This window comes from Sarcophilus harrisii, chromosome 1 (genome assembly GCF_902635505.1).
Source record: "Sarcophilus harrisii chromosome 1, mSarHar1.11, whole genome shotgun sequence".
In the NCBI taxonomy this organism is placed as follows: domain Eukaryota; kingdom Metazoa; phylum Chordata; class Mammalia; order Dasyuromorphia; family Dasyuridae; genus Sarcophilus; species Sarcophilus harrisii.
This window is the reverse complement of record NC_045426.1, coordinates 35,373,717-35,396,524: the sequence shown is the minus strand read 5'-3', so window position 1 is coordinate 35,396,524 and position 22,808 is coordinate 35,373,717. Positions and strand designations below refer to the sequence as shown.

The 22,808-nt window shown below is 37.2% G+C and overlaps 1 protein-coding gene across 1 annotated transcript in view; it reads right to left on the bottom strand.

Moving 5' to 3' along the window:
* Positions 1-2,602: 2,602 nt before the first annotated feature.
* Positions 2,603-22,808, bottom strand: part of GXYLT2 (glucoside xylosyltransferase 2) — a 74,205-nt gene continuing 53,999 nt past the window's right edge. Inside the window, exons 5-7 of the mRNA XM_031954020.1 lie at positions 21,928-22,051; positions 8,310-8,482; positions 2,603-4,289 (exon numbers count right to left, since the gene is read on the bottom strand). Of these exons, the coding sequence (XP_031809880.1) occupies positions 4,104-4,289; positions 8,310-8,482; positions 21,928-22,051 (483 nt within the window). The 3' untranslated portion in view covers positions 2,603-4,103. The remainder of the gene's footprint in view (positions 4,290-8,309; positions 8,483-21,927; positions 22,052-22,808) is intronic.

The following is a 22,808-nucleotide window of genomic DNA, read 5'->3' as shown; positions in this document are numbered from 1 at the left end:
AGCAGTTGGATATAGGAAATACAGGTAGATTTTTTTTTGGATCTGGTAGAGAAAGGGAAGGTGCAGTAGAGTATCAGCCCTGATGTTGGGAAGTCTCATCTTTGTGAGCTTAAATCTAGCCTCAGATACTTTCTAGTTGTGTGGCAAGTCACTTAACTCTGCCTCAGTTTCCTCATTTGTAAAACGAGCTGTGATGAGGTGAGAGGTGACTTTTCTTTTACCACTGGACTTTGATGACTGGAGGAGAGAGTGAGGCTGGTTAGCTCTGCCTAGTTTAATTAATAAACAAGTCTAAGACATCACCCTCATAATGTCATTTTTCCTCTTCAAGAACAAAGGATCATCAACAATTTTTGGTAGGTTATATTTCCTAAGACATATTGGGGCTTAGGGCCTAGATTTTTTAAACATTATTTTTAATTTTAAAAATTTACTTCTATTTATTATTGTTATTAATTTCCCCCTCTTTTTTCAAAAAGCTGGGACATTTGGTTCTACGGAATTTTCATTTATGACTTCTTGAAATATAGCTCTGAAAAAATAGGCTTAAAAAAAGCCTCATTGTGTTTCATTTGCATTTACTTGACCAACCCTTAAAGCCAAATCACTCCACAACCCAAGCCATTGTGGCCCACTATTTAGGTTTTGACTGCTTAGAATGAGTGTAAATAGCAATTTTCTGTTCTGGTCATAAGCTCTAAGGGTTTTCCCCTTCCAGATGAATGGTTTTGGGCGGGTGAACTGGCCCATCTTTTGCCTCATTTCTCCTAATTCTTAATCACTGAATGCACCTGGGAAAGGCCTTAATTTAGAAAAGCTAGGGTCCCCACTAAATCCTGAGTTCTGCAATGATTCTGGAGGTAACAGTGAGCTGAGTATTCTGCCCAGTAAGCCAAGAAATCACCTTCAGATACCATTGGTCCTCTTCAAGAAAGAAGGATGGACAATAACAACAAAATGAACCGGGGAAGGAAATGGCAAACTACTGCCATATCCTTGCCAACAAAATCCCAAACAGGATCATGAAGAGTGAGACATAACTGAAACCACTAAACTGCAAACTGAATGGCAGCCTAAAGGATCAAGCAGAATCCAGAGAAGCTTTTTTTTCAGAGGCTGAGGGATGTCTACAGAGTGGAAAGGGAGAGCCAGTGGATAGAGATTAGAGAGCTCTGTGCAAAGTCAAGAGAATTGGAGCATGACATCCAATAGACTGGGTGGCTTTATGGAAGCCATGAGCTGTATAAGGTAAGAAGACATGGATTCATCCAAGATTTTTGTGAGTATTTTCCTGCACATTTTCCACAGTGGAATATACCAACATCTCTTCTATTCTCCATTGTTTGCCACCATCCTTTCCTTACCTGAGTAATTCTCAAAGTCTATTACTCTCTACAACCCCTGCTTTACTTATATTATGTCTCTTGAGGCCATACATCAAAGACAACATTTGAATATGGGTCCTAGGATGCTGAAGTTAATGATTTTCTTACTTCCCTATTTGTTCAGTCATATTCAGTCTTCATGACTTTATCCTGGCAGAGATACTGGCCTGATTTGCCATTTCCTTCTCCAGTTCATTTTACAGATGAGGAAACTGAGGCAAACAAGGTTACGTGATTTGCCTAGCTACTAAGTGTCTGAGGTCAGATGTGAACTCTAAGCTAAGCTAGGTGCTCTATCCATTGCATCACCCAACTGCTCACACCCAGTATCTTCCTAACATACCCTTCCAGAATCACACTTCAGTTTACTCCTGATGCTACTAAGTCTCTGCAGTAGCATAAGGTCAAATTTCCATGCCCAATACTTGCAGGTGTTTCTTTGGTTATTTTTTCACTTTGGGGCTCTTCAGTCAAATTAGGTACAGCCAAAAGCAAATGTATTCTGATGCAGAAAGTCACAAAAGGATTCATAATATTTACATTTTTATATTTTTTCTAGGGGTGGAGTCTTGGACTCCTGGGCAGTTCTGAATCCTACCTACTACACAGCAAACAATTTTTGGTAGGTTATATTTTGTAAGACATATTGGGGTTGAAAGCCTAGACTTTTTAAAAAATTATTTTTAATTTTAAAAATTTACTTCTATTTATTATTGTTATTAATTTTCCCCTCTTTTTTCAAAAAGCAACACAGCAAAAGTTGGGTATTTCTCTTGTTAGCTGTTCAAGTCTCTTATGGAGAGAAGTATCAAAGATTGTGAACTAATTATATTTATCACAACAAAAAGTCACTGCTTTTACAGTTCCATAGTGAAAAAGATTATATAGTTATCTAGTTCAGGGTTTAGAAACAATTTTTTTTAATTTTTTGGCCCTGAATGCTATCACCATCAGATCTTAAAAGAGGTCTTTGGAGCCAGTGAAAGTAATAGTGGATGAAGGGACAGAAAATATGGGTTACAGCTTTAGTTTTTTCAGAGGTGTCCCTGTTCATAAGTAATTGAATTACTTATTGAATTGAACTGAATACTCAATTACTTATGTGGAACCTTTGGCAAGTAGCAATAAACCCTTTTACATTAACTTTCCTACTTGCTGAATATTATCTGCCCCCACATCCCTCAAAGAACTGTCTTGGGAGAACCATAGATTTGGAGTTCCTTAGAAACTATCTGTTCCAACCTCATTTTTATAAATGGGAAACTACAGCCCAGAGGGTATCAAACTCAGGTTCCCAGACTCCAAAGCATTTCTATTGCTTCTGTAGCCCAGTGGAAATCCAGTTTACTTAATCAATCAATCAATCAAACTTTTAGGTACCAGGTACCTAAGTACTAAAGATCTGAAAAGAGGCTAAAGAGAATCCTTGTCCTCCAAGAGCTTACAGTCTAATTGGGGAGATTCCCTCATTTACTGGTAAAGAAAAGAATGCTTGAATAACTTACTTAAAAGTGGCAGGGCCAGGATTTAAATACTGAACTTCTGGTTTCACATCCAAACTGCCTCTAAAAACACCTTTGAAAAGTACAGACCTACAGAATCTCTAAATGATTATTGTTTCATGGTACCAAATGGAGATGAGATGAGATCCCTGTGTAAAAGGTAAACTTCCTCTATCCTGCACAGGGCTTGGCCATTAGTAGTTTCTTGGTAAAAGCATAAACTTAAAACAAAATATAAAATAAGAGAGTTTCTGTGGCCAGGAAAAAGTTAAATTTTCTGCCAATTCAATTGGCTAAATTCTTTGGTGTCCATTACAACAGGATGGAGTTGCCTTTCCATTTTCTATTCTTGTCAAAGTGCTTAAAGATATCAGATACCTAAAGGCTGAGACTCCTGAAGAAGGAAGCTAGAGAATACCTCTGTGTGTGTATGTATAAATACATCTCTGGAGCTTTAGCTCAATAAGCTCCTCAGGGGGTTGAACAAGATTACCGTATTTCCTTTTTGAGTCTATTGTTGCTCAGTAAGTCCTTCTGGTCTAGCCTCCAAATGACATGGAAAAACTTCTCATGAGAAGCACCCTGAGAAATCTTCAGGACTGCCACATTGCTTAATAAACCCTAATTAATGGGAATCCAGAATTGCTCTAGAGTTCTATCAGGAGGCTTTCGACAGAGCTCTGTAAACAGAAAATTCACCTTGTATGTATTTATTCTAAAATCACTATCGACAATTTTGGCATATATACCCAGGTTTACTTACACTATCTCTAACAGATGCGTTGTCATGGAAAAGACAATTGATCAGAAATTGTCTCCCTCAGGAGCCCAGATGGCATTAAGTTGCCAATCAACCCTTAATATTTTTGTGCAGTTAATAGGAGTCAGAAGGTTGCAGAGACTTCTTTTCACAGCTATTCATATGGTTGCAGCAACGTTTTATGACCAATAACACGAAAACCTACCAATAAAGTTTTTTTTAAAAAAAATCCTTTAACAAAAAGCATACTCCGTTGAAGCAAAATCAATACTGCAAAATTTTCACCATTTCATTTTTAACTGATAGTCTGAGAGCATCATGAAATCATAAGACTATGAAAGAGGATCCAGCCTGCTTCAAGCTTTTTTTAGCTCCTTGATCATGAGCAATACAACGAAAAACCAAATTTAGAGGTTTTTGGTTTTGTTTTGTTTTTTTAAAGACCATGAGGTGTATTTAATAATACATCCTGTTGGATCTGAGGTGGACAATGACGTGCTTCTCATACACTCTCTTCATTGTTTTCTCGATCTGCTTCAGAAAAACTTGTGGAATTCGCCCGCATAAAGTATGTACAGTTTCCAAAAACTTCAACTGGAGAGGGTAATACATGGATTGAAAAAGATTGTCTTGAAAGGGAAACTGAAAGACAGAAAACATATAAACACAAAAGAAAACAAATTAATGTTGGCAACTAAAAATGCTAGTTGAAGAAAGAAATGTATATCATCCTTAAAACAAAAAAGGTTAAGTAGGGGTTTCATGTAATGGGCTGAGGTTTGAGTTGATGCACTGAGGTCCCAAGTACGTGAGGCTAACTAGTAATTGGGCTATACTCTATTAATATACATGATTGGATAAAGAATGGTCCCTGCCCACTCTCCATGCAAGTCCTGATGTGTTGTATAGGAAATGACGATTTTGGTGGGTGGAGACAGGGAGACAGGAAGAGAAGCTGGGAGAGATTGGGCCTGGGTTCCATCTCCTGGCTGCTGGTCAGATGGCTGGTGATCTAGCTAGCTTCTTGACTCAGCTGCACACATTGCTATCGCCGATTCTCTTCCACTCCGATCCTTCACTGAGAATAAAGACTGACGATATTCTCCTAACCTGAATTCCTGCCTCCTGCTGATTTAAAAATACACGGTCTTCACAGTTTCAGAAAATGGATTTGAATTCATGTCTCCCTGGCTCAGTTACTTTTTCACTTCAGGGCTCTCAAAACTTCAGCAAAATTAGGTATAGCCAAAACATATAGAATATAGAATCATGTTGTATTCTACTGTGGGTGAGGAAATGATTTTTCCTTTTAATTTTAAGCTCATAATTAAATACATTTTTAAATGTAAAAAGGACTTTTAAGAAAGAAATGAAATTTTTATTAGAAATTCATAAAAGGTAAAAGGGGGCAAATATTGCTAGAGAAGGGAGACCAGTTTCAGGCCTGTTTTGCAAGCATGGTATGGTAGAAAGAGTGCTGGGTAAGTACTAATTTGGCCTGGTTTCTACTTCTAGCCTCTTCCTTAAAAATGTTGGACTTGGAATCATATGGCCATAATTCAAATCCTGGCATGTAATTTGTGTGACATTAAAGAAGTAAATTTACTTCACTTTATTTCTCAGAGCTATTATCTTCTGGGTCTAAGTTGTCATCTTTATGTAAAAGAAATAAATAGTAGTAGACCATTTCAAAGTAATCTTAAATTAAATCTAAAATTCAGATTCTCTAAAGATGGCTTCAGTTTGAATAAGAAATCCTGATTAAGGTTTCTGCTTAGTGGAAACTGCTTTTTAGGCATTTTTGTTTGTGCTTATTACAAATTCTGTCCATAAAAATGGGATGTAGAAGGCATAGAGAACCTAGATTATGGCTTATTTTAATTTCAGGTTCCTCCATGAAGAAGGTATCAGAGCTAATAAAACATAATCTGGAAATATTCCATAAAATAAAAATACAAAAGAACATAAATAATGTTAATACATGGCTTTCTAGATTAATGTGTTACCTACAGAGTAGCTTACATGTTTCAATGGTCAGTGTTTCTATTTGAATTTGCTACCATCAATCCATAATATCCACTGTGAAAAGATGCTAACTCATACTGATATCTACTTTTTTTTTTTTGAAAATTGTTTCGGGTAGTTATTATTTTAATTTTTCAAATAGTAAGCATTTAAAAACTTTAATCTGCCCTTCCCACTGCCACCTACCCCAATGAGAAAATACAAATAACCCTAAAAAGAAAATCCCCCAATCACATGTTTAAAAAAAAAAGTCTGTATTTTCAAGTTCATCATCTTTCTGTTAGAAGGTGACTAGAGTGTTGCACTTTAATTTTTATTTTTGGACATGGTTTACATTATAATAACTAGTCTTTATATAATGCTCTAAGATTTGCAAAATGCTTTATAAATATTCTCTTATTTTATTTTCATAACAACTCTAGAAGGTAGATGCTGTTATTCCCATTTTACAGATGAGAAAATTGAGTCAGGCAATAGTAACATGATTTGCCTATGTGAAGCTAATTTTGAATTCAGGCCTTTCTGATTCCAAGTCTAGCAACCTATAGTGTCATCTAGCTATATACATATTACCTCAATTGAAGTTCTCAATTCTTTTAAAAGGAGCTTCCTTTTAATGTTGTATAATTGCTCACCTAGTTCTATATCAATCCATAGTGATCTTCCTGATCTCCTCTAAAATTGTGCATCTGGTTATTTCTTATGGCTCAATAATATTTCATTATATTAAAATATCAACACCCACTTAGATTTCAATTTCTAATCACCATGAAAAAAAGATAGATATGATCCATCTTTATTTGATTTTTTTTTTACATACGTAATAAATAAAATATTTATTTAAAAAATAAATAAATAAAAGGAGCAGGGCTGATATTGATACCCAGATCCTCAGATTCTAAAGTAAATGTGCTTTCCAATGGGCCACACTGTCTCTCAGTGAAGGGATTTTAAGTCTGTTTCAAGTATCAAGTATCAATCAATCTTCAAGCACTTAAGAAGCACCTACCCTGTGCTAGGTATTGGGCCAGGAAGACAAGAAAAAAAAAAAAACAACTAGTCTGTTCTTAAGAAGCTTATACAACTTAAAGGGTATAACAAGTCCGTATAAAGATATCTAGAATAGGGGTAGGGGACAGAAATAGATATCATATTATAAATCAATAATTGTTAAAACATTTAATCAATATTTAATGGAATTTTAAAATTTGTACTTCTTAAACTTTTTGACTTTTTATTTATTGTCAAGGCGTGCCTTAAAAAACAAAAACAAAAACAAAAATAAACCAAACCAAAAAAAAAATGCACTATTGTTACTCTGGTTTATTTCCTGGGGCTGTTTTCCTGTAGAATGTGCTTATCCTAGCCCTTCTCCAATTAAATTGGTCATGGAAAACTTTGGGCATTGAAATATCTTCCCCAAACCCATAAAATGCTTGTCCAGGTGGTCTGAGACAACCAAGTGAGGGAAAATGAATACATCAGCTTTGTGACTGTGGGCAAAGCATATAAGCCATCAGAGCTTTCGTTCTTCATCTGTGAAAGGAGAATAATACTTCCTCTCCCTACCTTGAAGGGTCATTATGTGAAAATTATTCAGAAGAGGAACTGACACTAATATTTTCTCAGGGAGCTTCTGTTGACACTGCAGGAAATGATCCTAGGGGCTGCAAGGAAGACAATTTGGGATGGAAAGTCTACTTTCAGCCAACCTATCTGTGTGACAGACAATGGCAATGGGTATGCAGTCAACATCCTTACAGAGATGAGGGATGGATGCTGGAAATGAGGCTGGGAGAGAAAGTTGACAAGCACTGGCTCTCTACAAGGTAGGGACATAACTCCTTTGGGACAATCCATTTTAATTAGCCTTTTCTTCAAGTGGTCAAAGTTTTGCTCCTGAATAACTGACTCAACAATGCTCCTCTGTAGAACCAGTCCAAGCATGATCTTAAAGGTTTTATGTGTGACCAGGAAGGAAACACCATTTGTTCACATGCTAGACATCATAATTCAACTACAATGTCAGATCAATGGGAAAGTAAAATTGTCATTTATCCAAAGACACAGACAATTTTTGTACACTTTGGTTTACTTGTGTATTCCAGCAGGATCTTGCTTCACCCCTTGATTATCTGAATGTGTTAGTTATTACCCAAACTAGAAATTTCCCATGTCCTTTCCCTAACTGAGTTTCCCAGGTTTTAAAAACTCTGGAAAAGAAAATATTTGAAGGGGAAAGGAGAAGGAAATAGTATTTATAAGGAGTCTACTACATGTCAGACACTTTGCTAAATTCTTTTTAAAAAACAAATATCTCACTTATTAATATTTGAGAGAGAGAAAAGAGAAAGAATAAAGGAGCACAACTGTGTAAAATCTGCTCTACTCCTATCATCTTTGTCCATATCAACACTAGATTATCCAAGAACCTAACTTTTAAACTCAGCTGGAAGTTAAGCAGATCCAACTTTAGCATAAGTGCCAGAGGAACCTTATTTGTGTCATATTTCCTTTTCAAATGTGTGATAAATAGACTAGAAATAACCTCTGGGAGTTTTCAGCAGTGCACTCTGGGTCTTCAAGCACAAGCCATTTCTATCTGGAAACAAGTTTCTCCCCAGAACTAGAACTTACATCACGCATTACTTCATATAAGGCTTTGAAAGTTGGTTGCTTGTCGTCATGATAGACCCCTCGATTGCCATGAAGAACAGACACGCCTTCTTGTTCTGCTCCTTTACAATTACTGCCATACATGCAGTGGTCGGGCCTGTAATTCCACTGGCATGGAAACACATAGAGACACTCTGGAGGAAAAAACAAGACAAAAACAAATATGGATACACACACACACACACACACACACACACACACACAAACACACCCCCGAAATTGGCTCAGTAGGGTCCTGTATTTTTAATATTTTAAAACAGTAGTTCCTTTTTTAATGTGTTTCCAAATCTCCATAATTTAGGAACATTCTCATAATCCAGTTTCACTGAAATCTGCCAAAAGTGATGGAATAACAAACTTTTATTTTTTTGTTTTAATATACAGACTGAACCAAAAATTGTATGGGAAGGGGGATGGACTATCTTGATACCCTTTAGGAATATAGCCTAATTCATCAGAATTACTAATAACAGTACCTACCTATAATTTTTTTATAATCATAACTTTTTATTGACAGAACCCTTGCCTGGGTAATTTTTTACATTATCCCTTGCATTCACTTCTTTTCCGACTTTTCCCTTCCCTCTCTCCACCCCCTCCCCTAGATGGCAAACAGTCCTATACATGTTAAATATGTCACGGTATATCCTAGATACAATATATATGTGCAGAACTGAACAGTTCTCTTGTTGCACAGGAAGAATTGGATTCAGAAAGTACCTACCTATAATAACAATACCAGGTGGTGGTTAAGATAAAATGAGATGATATTTGCTAAATGTTTTGCAAACCATAAAGTGCTAGGTAAATTCTGGCTCTAATCATAATCATAATAATTCCAGTCTGGACATGGTATAGGGTGCATGAAGGGGCGAAAGGAAAGGCAAAGCTAGAAGTGTCATCCATCAGATTACACTTTGGTCCAAGCATGCATGTCAAATTGAGTCAAAGGATACTGGAACCCAAAATCTAAATTTTTGTAAGTCACTTTACAATCCACTATTTCCCTTGTGGTCACAACATAAAGGTGAAACGATTTATTCAGCAGAAAAGTAACATATGAAATGCACAAATTATGTATTAAAAAAGACAGCATAGTGAATTTATTACATAGGTGACCTCATTGGGGTCTTAGCTTTCTATATTCATAAAATAAGTAGGTTAGACAAAGTAATCCTTAAGGTCCTATTCTAGCTCTGAATCCTATTAAACTTTCAGTTTGTACTTGCTGTCCTCATGGAAACCATAATACAATATACAGTTTTGACATTTTAGCTCAAAATTGCTATAATTTTTTTTAAAAAATGACTCTTAGATAATATTTGTCTTTTGAATCTCTGTCCCTAATTTACTCCATAATTGGCAGAAGTAAAGAGGCCTTTTAGTACAGTGACTGGCACACAAAAAGTGTTTAATGAATGCTCATTGATTCATTTATTCACTCATTCACTCACTCATTCATTCATTAAATTGATTGTACTTAGGACCTTCGATTTTCCTGGAAAGGCCTATATTCATTTCCAAAGCCTCTTGAGCACTTAAACAATACCCTGAGAATGGATTCTTCTTCCCATTTATGTTCTCAAGTTCTTGTAATCTGTTTATACCAAATCCATTCTACCCCTCACCTAGCACCTTCCCTGTGGAACGAGGCAGAATGAGTTAATGAGTTGCCAGCAACAAAGGTTTTCCACTACTCTGCTAATAGTTTTGGAAACCTGACTCATCCTGGGACTTCACTTCCCTCAGACTCCTTTTCATTCTTCTCCCTAAAGACTCACTATAAAAACAACAATGACTCATATTTATAGATCATGTTGGAGCTCACAAAGAAAGCCTTCCCTACCATGTAAAACTCTGTGAGCTATTCTAGTGTCAGAACCATCACCCCCATTTTACAGGTGGGGGATCTGAACCTCAGAGACATTAAGTGACCTGTCCAAAGAGACAAGTTGGGTTATATATCCCAGGGGTGTTGGGTTACATAGACCAGTCACCTCAAAGAGTATTTTAATTCATGAGGTTCTTTTATTCAGTCAAGAAGCATTTAGTAAGCATCTACTGTGTGCTAGGCAAATGCTAAGAGCTGGGGATATAAAGATAATTAAACCTAAGAAGCTTATATTCTGCAAATACATGTATAGTTATATGTTATACATGTGTGTATGTATATGTAAGAGAAAATGAAAATATATGTCTTAAATACTTATTTTGGGCCAGACATTATGCTGAAACCTGGGAGTAGAAAACCAAAAGAATGAAATGCCCCCAAAGTCTACTTTGATACAGCACTTCCTGACAAGATCTTGCCTTATATACTTAACACCTTCTGGGTCTTAATTTTTTTCATCTGTAAAATGAGGGTGGGATTAGACTTGTAAGGCATTTTTTAGCTCTAAATTTATGATATTAAAAGCTTAAATTCTAGGGAGAGGAAAGGAAGAGAGTTTTAGCCCAGGAAGCCATAGAAGGCAGTGAATGGACACATCCCTTCTGGGAGCAATGGCCCCACTGATTTGATTATTATGCTCTTGGGATAAGATGGAAAGGAGAGAGAGCAAGGATGGCCAAAGAGAGGGCAGGTACATAAAGGGAAGACAGATGGCTAAATGATCTAAGTAGAAAGCTAGCTAGGATGTGAACATGAAGCATTGCCTGGGGTCTGGGCCGGCTACTCAATCTAGTTTACTCTAACCACTTAATCTTAAACTTCTGAATGAGATGAGATCTTTCAAGACAGTTGTGAAAATCGAGTAAAGCTTCATCTACTTCAGAGTTTGAGTAGGCCTGAAGGACTTTAAGCATTGAGTCAAGGGCATACCTAAGTCCCCTTCCTGCTATCCTCCCATGACATCAGTGTCTCCCTATTTCAGTCAAATATGGGCAACCATGTACTTATTGGTCAAGTTCAATTTCTTGGGTAGTTCCTTCGTTTAGAATGTAAGATCCTTAGCCAATAAGGATGAGGGTCAGTGGTGGGAGGGGGTATTTGTGTTAGGGATTAAAAGTGTTGACCCTGCTCCCCCCACGGGGCTTCCTCCCTTCGATTGTCTGCTTGGGTAGGATGCCCTTCTCTGGAGAATGTATAATAAACTTTGCTTTCCTTCTAGAGATCTCTCCAACTTTATTGAGGTGACCCCTCACCATTTCTGAACCACACATTTCTATCTGATCAACAGACAAAAGGCAAATATGACTAACTGTCCTTAATCAGGAGAGCTGGCCTCTGGAATACCCAAAGGTGAGTGGATTAATTTCTTTTTATTATCATTATTATTATTAAAGCTTTTTATTTTCAAAACATATGCATGGATAGTTTTCAATATTAACTCCTACAAAACCTTGTTTTCCAAAATTTTTCCCTACCTTCTCCCCACCCCCTTCCCTAAATGGCAAGCAATCCAATATATATTAAATATGTACAATTCTTCTATATATATTTCCACAATTATGCTATACAAGAAAAATCAGATCAAAAAGGAGAAAAAAATGAGAAAGAAAATAAAGTGTAAGCCAACAACAACAAAAAGAGTGAGAATACTATGTTGTGATCCACCCTCAGTTCCCATAGGCCTCTCTCTGGGTGGGAATGGCTCTCTCCATCACAAGATCATTGAAACTGAATCACGTCATTGTTGAAGAGAGCCACGTCCATCAGAATTGATCATCTTATGATCTTGTTGACATATACAATCTCCTGGTCCTGCTCATTTCACTCGGCATTCATGTAAGTCTCTCCAGGCCTCTCTGAAATCATCCTGCTGATCGTTTCTTACAGAATTATAATATTCCTTAACATTCATATACCATAACTTATTCAGCCATTCTCCAAATGATGGGCATTGAGTAGAATACCATGAATGAGTCCTAGAGGAAGATCTCTTTGGCTGGACCACAGGAGATGTGGAGACCACAAAAACAAGATGGGGCTGAAGGAGAAAATATTTGATCCTAGATGCCACAGAGAATCACTAGAGATCAGTGAGTCCAGGAGAGAGTGTCTTTTATTCCCCTTTATCTCTTCCTTTCCTCAGAATCACATTTCCACCCTGTAGCATTCCATTTAGGCTTCCTTTGCCTTCTCTACATCGCCCTCAGGCAACTCATCACTGGGAAGGATCATCTTGCAAGATCCAGTCAGCTTTATTATTATTCCCCATGTCCTCAGAACCCTCTGCCCCTCTAACTGGAGACAGTGCCATAAACTTCCACTAAGGAAGGACATCTCACTTGCTTGTCAGCCACCATGATTTTGGCCCTTTGTCTTCTCCACCGGGCCCACTCCTGCTATCTCTCTCTCTTTCCCTTGAAAAGGGACTTTGATTAAATTATAAACTCCTAGAGGGGAAGAACTGGTTTTTTCCTATTTATAGCCTCAATGTTTAGCATGATGGTGGGCACAGAGTAAGTGCTTAAATATTTACTAAATATTGACTTTCTTCACTCTTTCTTTTCCTTTTCCTCTTGCTTTCCCCCATTTCCTTTTCTCTCCTTTTGTTCTTGACTGTAGAAAGGAAGCTTGGTCTATTGGAGGTCAGATTTGGAGAGGGAGCTGACTTGAATGCAAATCTTCCTTTAGATTCTTATCTCCTATGTAATCCTGGGAGAATCAGTTCATTTAGTTTCAGTTTTCTCATTTGCTAAGTGGGGATAATAGTAGTATATATTTCACTAGGTTGTTGGGAGGATCAAGCAAGATAATATATATGTAAATTACAGTAATATTATTATTATTATTACAATTTGCAGCAAATAGAGCATTGGGCCTGAAGTTAGAAGATTTGAGTTCAAATCCAGACTAGATACTTTTTAGCTATGTGACACTTCCTCAGTTTCCTCATCTGTGAAATGAGGATCATAATAGAATCTACCTTCCAGTGTTGTTCTGAGAATCAAATAGGATATTGATAAAATTTAGCACAGTGCCTGGCACTTAATAAATACTTATTTCTTTCCTTATTGTTATGCTCGCTAGACACAGCTAGGGGCAAAGCCCTCACTGGGGGATGCTGCAAATTGAAAAGGATATAAATCCTTACTTTCTAGTGCCCGTAAAGTGGGTTACAGGATGTTCTGTTTTTTATGTTGAGCTTCTAAAAGAGGATTTTCAACATGCTTTTAAAATCACATTCAAATGAATGCTTTTGGCTCCATGAAGCAAGGATTACTTGAAAAGCAGCAGTCCTGTGAAATCACTCTGGATAATAATAGATATTACAATCTGATGGTATTTACGATAAGCCCAAGGGTAGGGGGAAGCCTGATTGACTCCTGTCATGCTCTGCTCTCTTAGGCTCAGTGTGACAAGCTTTCCTACAGGGTTTCCTAGGTCGCTCTCCAACCTGGAACATTTAGGAACTGTGCTGGCCAGTAACCTGAAACCTCTTTAGGAATTAATTTTCCCTCCCCATAGGTCACTGATGTGACATGTTTTTCTTTTTATTCAAACACATTGAAAAAGAATGTTTCTATTTTTATATAAAAGGAAGGTTTTTGTGAAGGCAGTTTAAGAGTCCCTGTGCCTATTGCCATTTCTAAGCAGATTCACCCATACTCTCAGCAAGGTCCTGGGTTAAGTGCTAGGGATGGAAAAGAAAGCAAGGGCTAAGTGGTGAAGGGCTTCGAGTCAGGAATCCCTGTGTTCAAATCTGTCCTCAGATATTTACTAGCTGTGTGACCCTAGGCAAATCATTTAACCTGGTTTACCTCCATTTCCCCATTAGCAAAATGAATTGGAGAAGGAAATGGCAAACCACTCTAGTATCTTTGCCATTTGGGGTCACAAAAAGTCAGACAAGACTGAAAAATGACCGAACAACAAAAATACAGACAAAACAAAGATTGGTCTCGGCTTTTATAGATCTTGATTCTACTAGAGAGATACAACCCGTAAACAGGTGATAGTCTATGGTAAAATCTAGGAAAGCTACAAGAAAAAGAGAAGGAATGAGGAAGAAGAGAGGAGACAGGCCAGACAAGAGAGAGCAGAAAGAGGGGAGACTGAGAGATCAAAGGGGGAAAAGAATTTTGAGAGCAAGGACTTATTTTTCCTTTTCTTTGGTAACCCCAGTACTTAGTACAGTGGCTGGAAAATAGTAATCCCTTAATAAATGCTCAGATTGATGAGATCAAAAGCACCAGTAGAGAGGCTGACCTTAGTGAGGGAACAACTTCTTCCTAAGAGACTAGATAACAGGAGATAATGTTGAGGACTTTTGAAGTATATATTAAGGCACTGGTGAAGTTTATGACAAATGGCCTCTTATGGCAGTGAAGTAATAAATCAAGGTCATCTGTTGAAAGGGAGATAAGAGAGCATTGGTGTGGGAGGCTTGAGGGAAAATGAGAAAATCTAGAACAGTCATCATGAGGAATGTAATAGAGTCAATAAGGCAGAATAAAAGGATTGCTTTGCTGCAGTGAGGGCCCACCTGGGATTAGATATTTAAAATGGACCTTAGCCCACAAGCCAAGAAGTTATATTAAATGGATAGGTTCTATGACTCCCTGGAGCCTTGTTCCAAACAAATGAATAGTAGCACAGAAGGTTGAGATAAAGGGAATTTCTTCTTTAACAGTCAATGGTTATTGACCTGTTATTGAAAGTCCAAAATGTAAAGAATTGTAAAAGGTGTTTATTCCCTTAGTCCTTTTTGAATCAACATTTTTTATTGTGAGTCTATTACATGCAAGGTGTTGTACTATGTGGGGTACAAAGCAACATAAGCCATGACACTGTCCTGAAGGAGTCTCAAAATCCATTTAGGGAAAAAGACATTTATGAGTGAAAAATTAAAATGGGAGATTTGAATTGTAGCTCAAAAAAATAACAACTGTCACATGGCAGCACATGAATTATATAGACAATAATTACCACAGTTTAAGGGAGGGACGGGTCACTTTTATGAATTAAAGAGGTCTGAGAAGCTTAGAGGAAGACATGAATAAAATGAGTATCTACCACAGACAAAACCATAAGGATGAAGCCTTAAACATTTAATCATTTCTAATCTTATCAACAGACAAAAGGCTGTAACAAGCCTTCTTACTACTATTCTATCTCGGTCCTAGGGATATAGTAGGCACTTAAAAAAAAATCTGCTGATTTGAGTTCATCAACCCATCTCTTTCGACTTCGTTTGGGAACAGAGCATTCTTTCTATTAACAGAATTTCCTGATTCACTCATTCACAGTTGCATTAATGAGCTCCTGTTGACAACCATTCTCTAGGCAGACATTTCCAACTGCCTACTAGACACCTCCACTTAGGTGTTCTGGGGGTATCTGGAACACAATGTTTGAAATAAAACTTGTCATCTTTCTTCCAAAATAACATTCCACCTCCACCTTCTTCTTTTGACTTCCTGTTTCTGTCAATAGCACCAGCTGACTCAATCATCCCCTGCTTGGAACCCTAAATTGTCTTTCCTCATTTACCCTATCCAATTACTTGTCCTTTAATTTGCTTACAACTCCAGAAATCTGATTTGACTAGAGCATTAGAAAAAAATGTCCATCATCCCTGGGGGTCTTCATTCCTTCTGCTATTATAGCCTCTTCTAGGTACCTGGACACAATCACTCTCCTTCCTCCAAATGACCCCAAACACCATTTCCACGAGTTTTTTGGTCCAAAACATTCTTCCTTGGCCAAAATTTTGCACATGTTGTCTACTGGAAGGTAAGTTCCTTAAGGACAGGAATCAAATTTGGTACAGTAAGATCTAAACAAATGTTCATTCATTTATTCATTACTACTCTGAGCTCAGGAGATAAGTCAATACAACCATTTTCTCTGCAAAAATAGTAAATGAAATGTCTTTTGCCTCATTCCTAAGACTCCTTTCTCTGACCATCATTACTCTTTTTTTCCCCCTGAGACAATTGGGATTAAGTGACTTGTCCAGGGTGACACAGGAAGTATTAAGTGTCTGAGGTCACATTTGAACTCCGGTCCTCCTTACTTGAGGGCCAGTGCTCTATCCCCTGTGCCATCTAGTTGCCCCCATCACTACTCTTTTGAATAATAGGGAGATCATATCATTCCCCCCCCTTTTTTTTTTGAAAGGTAATGAAAACTGATGTAATACATATGACATGGAAAAATATCAGGAAAAAGTCTGAAAGTCTCTAGTTCTTTTGGGGCAGAATCTTAGAACCCTCTCAAAACTGACATCTTTTATAGATTACAAGAATATTTAAGAGATAAATGTCAGATCTGTGATTTCTTCCTAAAAAGAGAATTCTCTTCCCTAATGCAGATTTCCATCCATCTATAATTTAATAGATAAGAATTGCTTGAGGCATAGAAAGATTAAAGTACTAATCTAAAGGTCCTATAGTTGGGAAGTGTCCCAGGCAGGATTTGGCTCCTGATCCTATTCTAACTATTCCATCCAAATTTTTTGGTCAAGAAAAAGATCTTATTTTTATTTAAAAGCAAATTATTCTTTAATAGAAAATGGGTCTGATGAGGTATGGATCGTGGCAGGAATATGGTTTGTTCTCCTAGTTCTCTAAAATACCAGGTTCTGGTGGGCTCAAAGTGAGAAATTCGCTAATTCCAAAGGCTGTGATAAGAAAAGGCTTTTATTATTAGAAAGACACCAAGATAATGCTCTCTTGGTGGGCAATATCAAGTGATTTTGCAAAGAGACATTTTCTAAGGACTTATTTTATACAGAAACAGAACAATAGAAGGGAATAGGCAAGGCCACTTAAGTTTTGTTTCCGGAAGAGGTACATACTTTAGATAATGTTTCTTCCTGCTTCCAGAGGATGTGGGACCATATAGGTTTGTGTATGAAAAGAGTCTTTCTCTAGAGTTTCTTCCAGAGAATGTTTGCATCACTTTACTGGAACAGGCTGTCCGGTTTCGCCCTCATCAGGTCCAGCTAGAGTTAACATCAATTCAATAAACATTTATTAATAATCCCACCTTCTACAAGAAACCTTTTCTGTTTTTCCTTAATGTTAGGGCTGATTATCTACAACTTATGCTGTCTGGAGCTTGCTTGTACCCAATTGTTAACCCTCATCAAACTATAAGCTCCTTGAAAGCAGGAATTGTTTTTTAATTTTCTTTATATTTCCAAAGTTTAGTTCCTGGCACATGGTGGATCTTAATAAATGTTTACTGACTGAAAGAGAAACTATGGGGAAATGAGGGGAAGAGGGAGGAAGGAAGGAAGGAAGGAAACAATGAATGAGGGAAGAAGGAATGAAGGAAGGACCCAGGAAAAACAGCCTGCCCTCAAGGAGTTTACATTCTACTAAGGAAAGAAATGAAGACATTTATAGTTACTGAAACTTGATACCACTAACTCATATGCCAAATAGAGATTATATAATGAACAAATAAGGAGAACCATATAACAGTCTTAAAATATATTTTTTTTTGTCAGTTATTTAATGCTGCTAGGAATCAGTTCTTTGAATTATTCAATTATTTCAAAATAATTTACAGCAAAGTATCTGGATGCAATATAGCAAAGTCAAGCATGGCCAACAATTGAGGGAAGACTGAATTCTAGAGCTTACTTGTAGAAAGTCAACAAAGTCTCCCTTTTCATGGAGATAGAGACCTTAGGAAGATAATCATCTCTGCTCTCCCAGGAGCCAAATATGTCTGAACTGCCTTAAAAAGTCTGTCAAGCCAAGAATAAACTATATTTTGAGACAAAGAAATTGTAGAAAGAACACCAGCAGAGTGACTCGTCGGGGTTTCTCATGTACTCCCAAACTTATTTATTCGATAAACTTTTAATAAGCACCTACCACGGGGCAGGCCTCTTGCTAATCTCTGGAGAACTTAAAAAAAAAAAAAAAAAAAAAAGGCAGAGGACATTCCCTGCCTTCAGAGAATTTACAACCTGTAGTTGTTGTTTTTGTTCTTCCTTCTAGAAGACCAAGACCCCAGGGAAGTGATACAGGACATCAAAGGAATTGGATTTAAGTGTGGAAGGGCTGTGCAAAATCAGTAGCCTCACTTTCTCCCCTGGAGCCATCTGGGTCCAGTGGCAAGATACAGATCAGAAGAACAGGCCTTTTTAAGCTAAAATCTTTTCAGATTGACCTAGGCAACACCCATTCAGTGATTAAGGCACCTGGGAAGAAACAATTGCTATTAACAATTCATTCTGAGTCAATTAAAAGTACAAACTTCCAAGAAACTCTATATAGATCTTCAGACAGTTGGTATTACAAAAAAAGCAAAAGAACTTTCTTGCCCTTAAGGAGTTTACAATCTAATTGGATTAAAAGCACAAATACTTCCAAGAAGCTTATTTCAGATTGTCTTTGGTTTAGAGGATTTTTCATTCTTCTGAAGTCAACAAAGATTAAGCCATTGCTGAGTTTTGCTCAGAGGGACATTAATCATTTGGATTAAGTATATTTTCTGGTCCAAGAGCACTAACATAAAGCAGAAGCTGTAGAACCAAAACTTTAAAAATGAGACTGAAAAAAAAAGTGTTTTTTGTAAACATCTTTCTGAAAGATAAACTACACACACACACACACACACACACACACACACACACACACACGTGCTGATGCAGATACTAAATAAATAAGAGTTAGGAGCTCATTTACCAGATGTGAGTAAAAGAAAAGGAAGGAAAATTCATTAGCTTCATGTGGGAATCTGATAATAACTTGAATCCCCAAATTCTAATTGTTTCCATCTCCTCAAAGCATTGTCTTGAATGCAAATAAAGAGTTCTCTTTGCCTGGCTCATTCTTTTACCCTAGATAATGAGAGGGGGAAAGTGGCTGATCAGAAAGAGCATTGTGGATTACAAGCTAGCAAGGAACTTTTTTCCTCCCACACTGCATGAATCCTATTTATAACACCCAGGAGAAGCCCCCCTCCAGCCTCTGTCAGAAGACCCTTCAGGAAGAGAGGACCCTGCCCCAAGGTAGCCCCCGTCATTTTTGATTCTGCTCTAGTGGTTAATGTTTCCTTAAATTCACCCCAAATTTGGCTTCTTGACAGGTTCATCCACTGGATCTAGTACTGCCCTTCAGGGCCAAGTACAGAAGGGTTAATTCTCTTCACCTTGACAACCCAGTAAAAATCTGAATGCTACTCTCTTGCCATCACCCCCAAGTCTTTCCTTATCTAGACTAAACATTCCTAGTTCCCACAACCAATCCTCATGTGGACCACTCTTCCAATAGAACTTGGCTTGAACAGGTTTTCATTATTAATGAACTTGGGGATGTAGGGGATTCCTTCGCCAATGAGGACATAATACTCTTCTAAGTTTCTACATTACTTTACCAAACCAATCATCCCTCCTGTTCAGATGCTCTAATTTATTATCCCTTTTAAACTATGATACCCAAAATTAGATATAACACTCCAGACATGATCTGACCTGGACAAAATAATAATGGGAAAGGGAGAAGAGAAGGAAAGAGAATAATTGTGTGTCTATGTATACACATGTGTATATAGGCAAATACACACACATAGATAGATCCATATACATAATTTGTGGTTTAATATAAATAAAATGGACTTTTTTCTATGTGTCAGACACTGTGCCTTTAAGTGCTTTTAACAAATATCATCTCATTTGATCCTCTTCACAACTATCCTGGCTGGAAAGTGCTATTATTATCCCCATTTTACAGATAAAGAAACTGAGGTACAAAGATTCAGTGATCTGCCCCCAGGATAACAAAACTATTGTATATGTGAGAAAGGAATTGAAGTGAGGTTTTCCTGATGTCCAAGACCACAGTTCTATCCACTGCCTCCAATGCAATAGAAATCTCATCTCCCTTGCTCTCTACACCATACTATTAATGCAGCCTAAATTATCCACATTAGTTTTTTGAATTATCATATATCACTATTAACTAGTATTGAGCACCAGTATCCACTTATCAACAAATTTAGTTAATTTTTTGGATCCTAAAGCTAGGGCTTTATATTTAACTTTAGGAAATAATATCTTGTTTAAAAAAAAAAAAAAGCCAAAAATAACATTCAAATCCATTTGGAAGGGGATTTAGAACAATTTCTTTTTTGTTGTTTTTAAACTTTCTTTTTTCTGCTTTAAGTGCTGAAGGTTTTGTTATTCCTTATTACATATGTCTACTGGATTGTTTTTGTGAACAATTATTAAGTTTGTGATAATGTAGGTTTTTAACAATTATTATTTTCAGCTGGCTGAACATTTTTGTGCATATGTGATAAGCACTTCATCTCTCTCTAGTCATCCAATTCTAGTGATAAGAATTTCTGAGTCCTAAATAAAAATCAAGCATTTATAAGTGTTTACGTGAGAGGCACTCATTGGGGATACAAAGATGGTTCCCGATTTCAAGAAGCTTTCTAACAGAAGAGACAATGGGCAAAAAACTGGCTTCTAGTACAAGCAAGTTATACTCGGGGAAAAGAGAAGGTTAATTTGAGGAAGAAAACACTGAGGGCAGAGGAAAAAGGCCTGTTATAAACAATCTGAACTGAGACTTTAAGGAGGCTGAGATGGAGTGGGGGAGCACTCCAAGCATAGGGGGACAGACCATGATAAAGCAGAGTTGGAGATGGAGTAGTTTTCAAGGAATAATCAATGAGAGGATCAGTGTAAGAAAACAAGAAAATAATTTGTGAAGTTACACTTTTTAAAAGTGATGAAGAATCTCATGTTATATATGCTTTCCTAAGTTACAAAGAGCTTTAAATGCCAAATAAAGGCCTTATATTTGATCTTAGAAGTCACAGGAGTTTAATGAATAAGGAGATGACTTGGATTGGAGCAGGAGGATTTGAGTAAGGGAGAACAACTCAAAAGCTAGAAAGGTAATAGATCCTGTACTGGGTTGAAAGCTGTATTTATAGAATTATTTTCTTTTTCTCTACTAAGTTTTCTTTTTTGTGGAGTTTTTGTTTCGTTTTGTTTTAAATCCTAATTGAGGCCCTCCGTAGCGTCACATGTCTGTAAATCCTGGGAATGTTGATGTTTTGGATGTCCTGAGCTACAGTGAGCTATGAAGACTGTGTTCATATAATGAATGTCAGGGAGGACTGCTAAAGTTTCCTAAGAAGGGGTAAACCTGAACAAGTGAGAAATGGAGCACTTCAAAGGGAGTGAGAACAGGTCTGACTAGTGACCCCTAGGCTTCTAGTCTGGATGAGATAGAATGACCCAATCTTTAAAACAAACAAACAAAAAACCTTGTTTATAGAAATTTATAGGCTCAAAAATCCCAAGAATCAAACACCATCAATCTACATTTATATATATTTGGTTTGTGGTCCAAATCAATTTTCACTAAGCTTCCTGGGTGCAAAGTATTCACACTTGGAAAGAGATTATCTCCACAATTAGTCCAGCGATGGATTCTTCAGGATTTTGCCTTTTGTGCTGGCAGTAGCAAGGACACGCCTACACAGCTTGGGGGGTGGGGGGGAGAAAGAAGGGGGAGACACATTTGCCAGAACACACAGGCTGCCACTGTGTACAATGTGAGCCTATTCAGTGATGGAGCCGAGCTCTGGAATGTGCTCTTTGGGGTTCACGTGGGAATCCTCCTACACACACTGCCCTCCCAATGGGTGACCTACCTGGGTTAAAGTAAAAAATAATATTCAGTAAATCCTGGTCTCCCCACGTGATGTAATTCTTGTACTTCTGGTACAGAGGGTACAGCATGTCCTCCCAAGCCAAGCCCGTTGGAATCATGCTATTCTGTAGATGAGAAAAAGCACAGGAATAATGGATCAAAGGCCACCAGGTTTTCCCTATTAACAGAAAGTAGAGAAAGGCCATTTTCATGCTTGAAAGGAAATCGGACCAAAACAGTATGGAAGACATTCTTCTTAGCCTATGGGTTCTTAACCTAGAGTCCATTAACTTTTCTTTTAATAAAATATAAGTATTTACATATCCTTTTAAAGTTGTAAAAGATGCTATATGTTAATTCATTTGATTCTTACAACAATCCTGTGAAGCAGGTGCCATTCATTTTCCTATTTTATAGATGAGGAAACTGAAAAAGTTAATAACTTACCCAGTCATCAAGGTGTCTTAGTATCTTAAGATTTTTTGATTACCGTAATTCAGTATAATTGGTTTCTTTTGTAATCTTAAGTATTTTTTTTCCCCAGGAATTTGAGAAAATTTATTCTGAGAAGGGTTCCACAGGCCTCATGAAATGGGCAAAGAAATCCATATCACAAAAAAATATACATATAAGAGCCCCAATTTCAACCTCAGCACATGAGACAATATTGGCCCATGAGGAAGGGAGTTTTACAGAATAAGCCATGAAAAGGTTATTGGGTCTTATGTCAGCAGTCATGGCAGATGCTGCTGCTATATTATGGCCCGTGGAGTCTCCTAATCATAATCTATTTTCTATTACAAAGCTGGTTCTTGACATTAAAAATGATAACACAAAAAATTAAAATACAGATAGAAGAATCATAGTCATTCCTTATTGGAC